Below are 7444 nucleotides of genomic sequence, written 5' to 3' on the forward strand. Positions count from 1 at the left end.
TTTGAAACCCAGCGCCTGTGAAAGGTGAACGCCTTTTGCGGCTATTGCTGAGTGAAGATTCTGATATTCCATTACAACGGGCTGAGTAGTTTCTGGAATTTTGTTGCAGCAGTGACAGGCCTCATCCAGTTGCGAATATTTGCTCTGGTATACTTTTGCCCTCAGGCAGCCAGCTCGGGCCTGAAATGGCGCAAGCACTGCTTTGTGTTATCATACAGATATTTATTTTTTGCCGTATTTGTAAAAACTCTACTATCTGTATTTTTTTCTGCACATAATTCGCATTCAATATACTGTCTCTGATTCTCCAAATTTATTTTTGATGATTCTTGTTTGCGTATTTACGCTTTGTGTTATCTCATACATACAGGCCAACATTCTTCACATTTTGTTTCGTTCCGTGTCCACCCTTTCGAGGTATACCGGGTGTTTCAAGAAATGTGTCCTAAAAACCTCAAAATCAAGGGAAACACGGCATTTGATTGCTACCTTCAGCATTACTTTTTCTGTGGCGGCGCACCTATAAGGTGACTCGAAACATTAATTACGACAGTAATTATCTAAATGAAATGAACTAACTTTTTAATTAGAGGAGACAGGTGGCAGGGACAAAGTGGAGAATTGAAGTCCTTCATACGAGGAGCCCATTGCTGCTACGAGATTTCTAAAAAGGGGCCACTGGTAATTTCTGCGGAGTGATGAAATGAACCTCTTTCGCCGGTGAAACCGAAACGCCGAAGAGCGCAACTACCACACTTAAGTTAGAGAATGCAGAAGAACTAACGCCACTGCAATAGTTGTCGGAAACAGTGTCGTCATTCTCTACGAGGGAATGGCCCTGCTCTTCAGCTCCCAGCTGTATTTGGTTGAATTTCATCACTCCGCGAAATTTCATCCATTCCGCTTTTTCGAAATCTCAAGGTGGCACTGGCGTAGCCAGGGGGGGGGGGGGGGGGTTGGGGGGGTTCAGCCCCCCCCCACTCCCTAAATGTTTCAACTTTGCATGGGTATATATACAGAATATATACACGCACGCATACAAATGCACGCGCGAACATACATAAAGGGTGGTTGAGCCCCCCCCCCCCCCCTCCCCTATATTCGTAAAAAAATTCTGGCTACGCTCGTGCAATGTGACAATGCACGAGGGTAGCCAGAATTTTGAAGTCTTCCTCGCAGGGAAGACTTCAACTCTCCCATTTAACCCGATCACCCGTCTCCTCTAATTAAAAAGTTAATTATTTTAATTTCAAAGATCAATGCTGCAATTCGTGTCTCCAGTCTTCTTACAGTGTCTGCTGCCACAGCGATAAATATCGCATTTCTCTTAATTTCGAGGATTTTCGGACCCATTTCTGGAAACACCCTACATAAAATTTACTAACTTTAGCTACCCGTTTTCTTTTCATCCATGTTCTCTCAGTCTTCAACAGCTAATTTTGCTCTGCGCTTCACTCACTTCAAAAGAAGTCCAGCCCATATATCCTGCACTAGAGCTGTGCACGGGCCGTATTTCCGAGCCCGAGCCCGGCCCAGGCCCGCTGACTTTGTCAAAGGCCCGCCCGAGCCCGACGGCAAAGGGCTGCGAGCCCGCCCGGCCCGGCCCGACGTAAGAAAACACAATCCCGGGCCCGGCCCGGCCCGGCTTTTTGAAGGTTCGTTGCGAAAACAAAACATCGTTTTCCGGTAATTTGGCATTTTATTGAGCATATCAAATATGATGAAACGACACACGACGAACAGTCTCTATTACACAGATTACAAAATACAAGTAGACGGCCTCATGCCAGCAACAATGAAGTTCGCTCGCCAAAGCCGTCACGTGTATGGGGTATGCCCATGCAAGCGTCAGCTTGCACGAAGGCGATCTACGTCGGGTCGCTCGTCGCTGTCGCGTGCATTTTCACTCATATGGGATTTGGCCTTAAATCTAACGCGAACAGTCGCGTGGCGCCGTCACTAGCTCAGGTGGTGTTACTTCTCTGTTTGTCGGAGTGCAACAGAGGCAGTGCTTTACCTGCTCCTCTTTTGTTTAAAGTAGCGAATGGAAAGGAAAACCGGTAAAGGGCGGTCGCGGAAAAGGCGATGTATGCGTGCTGGAAAACAATTCCCGCTCATTCTCTATATTTCGGGCTTGAGTCGGGCTTTGCGCCGGGCCTGAGCCCGGCCCGATAAAACTCCAAGTAGCCCGAGCCCGGCCCGGGCCCGAGGTGAAAACACGTCGGCCCGCCCGAGCCCGGCCCGCGGGCCGGGTCGGGCTCGGGCTTTCGGGCTACCCGGAGCCCGTGCACACCTCTATCCTGCACTGCCTCACTTGTGGTTTTTCCGCGGTCCCACATTGTTAATCGGTTCACCGACGATTGAACGGTTTGGTAAACTTCCAACCCCGACAACACCTCTGATTCTGAGCACATAACTGCGTTCACTAAGGTTGGCGCCGGCACTATTATACTCTTCTCCATACTATTCGCAGTATAAATCATATTTTTCGTAGCCCCAAAATGCTCTGCGTTTTATTATTGATCGAGTCAGCTTCTCCTTCATCCTCGGATTACCTTGGCGGATATTGTCTGAGTTGGCCTTTTCTTCGTTTATGTATATACAAACAACCACTTGTACAGTTGGACTTTGGATACATGGTTCACTGGTAAATTGATGTCACAGTGTTGCTAATTTCTTCATCTAAAAATAACAATTCAAGGTTCCCCTGTGCTACACTTGAGGCTTCGATGTGTAGCTTCATTGACACACGTATTTGCCCACCTTCCTAATATCCCCTCGCATTGTCCGCTGTTAGAACTGTCGTCCGCGTACACAAGCACAGGGATCCTGTGTTGAACCTTTGCCAAAATTACAGATGTAAGATAATTCAAATCTTAAACCACACTCTCACGCACTGGTACCCGTCGAGCGCCATCATGTGGTCTAATGTCAAATATTACGCAGCGCTGCAGAGACGCCATCTTTACGGAAGCGAAATCGAGTCTTCGGTCCCTTCAGTGCCATCGATATCGCAATTCGACACTGGTGAGACGAAAGCGTGCATTTAATCCACCGTTACGGCACCAGACGATAGCAGCGGTGTTCGGTCGTCTTGTATGAATCACGCCAGTCGCATGGCGTGATTCATACGTACTCGTATGAATCACGCCACACTGGCGCTGCTTGTGTTCCAGCACGACGGGATGTTGCGCAACTTATAAGCCGTACTGAAAGCGGCAGAGCCATTTACGCTGTGCCACACGGAGGGTCTGTTATTGCGTGCTGGCGACTGCAGTGTCTTCTCCGTATGGTCTGCGACCGCCGTTCACATTAGTTCGCACATGACGAAGTTATCAGATGCGCTGTAAGAATGGGCATGCAGAAATTTCCAACGCTTAATCTACATCTGCATTTGCAACGCGGGCAATGGACAGTGCAGCTGCACCGAACGTCGGTTAGCGATAACTGACGTCCTGCCTGCTAGCAGTCGCTAGCGTACCCGCGGGGCGACGATGCTTAATCAGTCGTTCGGCTGCAGCGGCCAAACGCACGCAAGTATTTTCTGTCACAACATGTTCGTGGCAGCAATAATACCGCAGAACAAACATGATCAACAGTCCCCTCTGCGCGCGTGATGTTTGCCTTAAGTTTACAAATCTCTGCCTTCGGCCGCGGCGAGCAAGTTTCGCATGCATGCTGGATAAAATATTGCCCATGCATAGTTACACAGCCTTATGCTGCGTTGAGGACGTGATTTTCAGCTGCTCGAATGTACTTTGGTTTCATATACGTGACTCGCGCCATATTGAACAGGGCTTGTTGATGTTCCTGTACCACGCTCCCGATTACGAGTGCATGATTAACAAAAAAAAATGAAAGAAAAGAAAGAAAGTACGAGTGCATGATTAACAAAAAAATGAAAGAAAAGAAAGAAAGGAACAATGTCCATGCCCGTATGCCACCGTGCCAAAGTTAATTTGGCTGCAGTGCGCGAAGAGTAGCTTTACCGCATAGCTTTCGAACAAGACGGGTGTGCGCAACTCTGCTCTCTTTGGGAGCATAACTATGGCGGCACGACACGTACTGCGGCTGTGGTATCTAGCAGCAGACACAGCACGTCTATTGTGGAGCGTGAAACACAGATATGTGCACGACATGATCGAGTGTGCACTTAGCGCTCGGGCGCTCTGGTCTGGCCGTGCTACGTGAATACGTGGTGCGGACCGGTTTGGTTATGAACTTGCTTGACCGACAATTACTATCCAAATTCAGATTGCCCATTTCGAAGCAATATCAGTCAGCTCAATATGAAGTGAACTCTGCTCACGAGGCGCGCAGAAGGGAGTAAGCGTGCTTGGCAGGCGTACGTGTGGTCAGGGAGATGAGAGCATGCACTGGTGAGTGTATACTTAGTATACGAGGCAGGCGACCGTTTCACTAACGTATACATGTTCGAAAGAGATCGCAGACAGTAAACCGGATGGCGCACCGTATGAGTGTAAAAGAAAATGAACATTTTTCACAACATCCGGGGTAAGCATGCTTGCAGGGTATCTTTTGATAATGTGCTCCCGCCCTCTGTATAATTACAGCACAAGCGTTGCAGTTTTTTTGCAATTTTGCAATTTTGCAGTTGCAATTTTGAGGACGCGGGTTCGATTCCCGGCCACGGCGGTTGCATTTCGATACTCTCACATAACTGTGTCATTTTAATATTACGAAGAATAGAAAGGAAAAAAAAAGCCAGAACAAGTGTTCTATTGCAGCGAAAAACAAACAAACAACGTAAATGGAACTTAGCGACTATGAATCAATATTTTGTGGGAGGTACTTCATGTAATGCAGCAAAAGTCAGTATTCATGTGAGTCAACCCGGAACGAGAGCTTGTTGCTTCTCCCAGAGAAAGGGTTGTCCCATTCTATTTCGCCGTTTATTTTGTGATATTCGCACTTAGCTGTCGTGAGCAATGGACGTTTCATTTTTCTGTGCCGACTGCCGACGCGTCGCGGCCACAGCTTTTGCCGCATTTCGCAGAGTTGTTGAGAGGATAGACCTAAATGACGCAAGTTGGCGTCTGCACACACTGAAGTGCGAATGTCTTATTTTTCTCTCACTCTTTCAGGAGTCCGTCACTACGGCGATGGCGGCCGAGAAATGCATGTCAGATGAATGCATTCGCAACTTGCAGTTTCTAGATCAGATCATGCATTTCGGAATCGATCCATGCATGACTTTCCACTCCTACGCATGTGGGCGCTTTATGTCTCCTACAAAGTACATGCTCGAGAAGGTAAGCACGATGTCGGTACAGGTACATGCTCTGACGTTGCCTGAAGGCATGAGCGAAAAATACCACTGCTGTCGAACCAACACCAGCGGTTAATGACCCTTTTACCCGTACAACCAATTAGAAGCGTAGTTTACTGCTTATGCAGGCGTGTGGTAGGATGGGGGGAGGGGGCGATTAAGACAGATTCGTCGGAGAGCATACACACCATCTCGATTGCCCCCGCCCTCCCTACCCCCATTTACACCAAAAAGAAGCTTATTTTTTAAATTTAGGAACTTACAGTTGGAAGTTTATAGGTGCATGCCTCATGGCTTATTCATTGCCATTATTTACACATGGTACATTCCAATTCCAGCATTACACCCGCCCGGAACAGAACGCAGCAAATAATTGGAAATGCATAATTTCCGCCCCCCCCCCCCCATCCCCTCCTTTTATTCATTCCGCAAACCTTACGCAGCTCCAGTTATTTGCTGCATTAAGTTCGGAGGACGCGAGAGCACCGTCGCCTACTCGCAGTAACTAACGCATCTACCACCAAGCACAAATTACGTCTTGCCGTCTTTATACTTGCAGGGATAATCTAAGAGGGCATGCCAAAGTAAATGCCGCGAACTAAAAACGAATTCACTACATTTCCAAGCGCTAGCGCTGAAATGTCTAAAAGAAATCTGGTAAGTTAAGTCACTCGCATCATAGTACCGTGGAATGCGAACATCGCACTCATGGCCTCTCTGTGCTCACATTTCACTTGGTTGCGCCTTCGGTAAGATGGTCACGCGTAGCTTATACGTGCTGACCAAATCCCAGAACGACGTTCGTCGTCTGCGAAGAAACAACACTTTTTCTCCGGAAAGTTAGAGGAGCCAGGCATGGAGCTACGCACATACAGGGCGCCGCTTTTATGCCGTCACGTAGCATGGTGAAGAATGGCAGCGGCTTAATTTCGCTCATGGCCTTGCGCTGGGCCAACGTGTATACTGGCACGGCACATACGCCGATGCAGCCGCTTCTGGAACGCCTGGCGCGAAATTGTTTTTGCGACTGCAGGGTTTGCGACAGACCAACGCTTCGCAGAACCCGAATCAGTTTTACTGCTTTCTTTTTTCCTCCGCTCTCAAAGCACAGGGTTAATGAAACACTCACACTGTCTTTCTGAAAACTGTTCTATACAGCGAGACCTATAGGTGCCGTGATCGTCATGATATTGCTCGGTTTTAATTATTCTTGCGCTGGTCGCGTCCGCAGCGCCAAGGATCAGTCTGGGAGCAGCAATAGTCTCGTTGTTCGTGCTGTCTGCAGATGAACCACAATCTGGCGACGCGAGCGTACGAGCAGGCCCTGGGGGAAAAGGTGCAAGCTTACCCGCAGACGTTGAACGCTGAGCAGAAGGCGTTCAAGCTGTTTCACATGTGCCTCGACCTCCACAATGCCAAGCGCAAGCAGCCGGAGGCCCTGGTCAAGGTACTGGACGAACTCAAGCTGAACCCTGCCTCGATTGCAGACGAGGTCAGTGAGGACCCCCTGGACCGCATGATGGAGACTTCATTCACTTACGGAGTGCATGGGATAATCGAGTTCGTCGTAGACAGCGTTGTCATCGTCAAGAAGAAGCGACTTCTGAAGGTAGAACATTTATAGTGACGGCACTGATAACTGCTAGTTGCTCACGAAGTCATAATGTAGGTATTGTCGCGAATGAGAGCACCACTTCAGCGGTTAGTACTATAAGGCAGCAACAAAGCGGGGGTAAAGTGGCACGCATAATTCGTACACTATAGAATGGCATATGCATAGTTTATCAGATCATCCTGGCGCTTGTGCCGTATTTGTTTAGAATAGCGTCATAGTGAATCGCCGATTGAGCATGTAGTTATGTGGCGCGGTTTTGTTCTGTGACAAGCTAAATCAAGGACCATTATTTTCGGATAGAAAAAGAAATGCCGTAAAGAACGCGAAATTTTTTTAGTCGTAGTTTGTGCGAACGTTTCCTCAAATAATAATAAAAAATGGCCCGTCAGAAACTGCTGCCTACATGACTTCTCCGATTCATTTCTATGAAAAACAAAGCACTCCTGTAGGCGAACATTTATTAGACGCGACCCTTGTCCTTACTGACCTCTAAATTACTTCGCGTCGACTGTGCGAATCAATTATCATGCATAGAACGC

The 7444-nt window shown here is 48.0% G+C and overlaps 1 protein-coding gene across 1 annotated transcript; it reads left to right on the plus strand.

Annotated features, from left to right (window-relative positions):
• Positions 1-5123: 5123 nt before the first annotated feature.
• On the plus strand, positions 5124-7178 carry LOC125759414 (uncharacterized). Its single transcript, XM_049418154.1, has 2 exons — positions 5124-5273; positions 6576-7178. Exons 1-2 carry the CDS (start codon positions 5124-5126, stop codon positions 6912-6914), a joined length of 489 nt encoding a protein of 162 aa, XP_049274111.1. The 3' UTR covers positions 6915-7178.
• Positions 7179-7444: the final 266 nt, after the last annotated feature.

Source organism: Rhipicephalus sanguineus, chromosome 1 (assembly GCF_013339695.2).
Source record: "Rhipicephalus sanguineus isolate Rsan-2018 chromosome 1, BIME_Rsan_1.4, whole genome shotgun sequence".
NCBI classification, from domain to species: Eukaryota; Metazoa; Arthropoda; class Arachnida; order Ixodida; family Ixodidae; genus Rhipicephalus; species Rhipicephalus sanguineus.

Coding starts and splice junctions, on each gene's coding strand:
- LOC125759414 (XM_049418154.1), top strand. CDS start 5,124: ATGGCGGCCGAGAAATGCATGTCAGATGAATGCATTCGCAACTTGCAG. Junction 5,274..6,575: donor CAAAGTACATGCTCGAGAAG/GTAAGCACGATG, acceptor TGCTGTCTGCAG/ATGAACCACAATCTGGCGAC.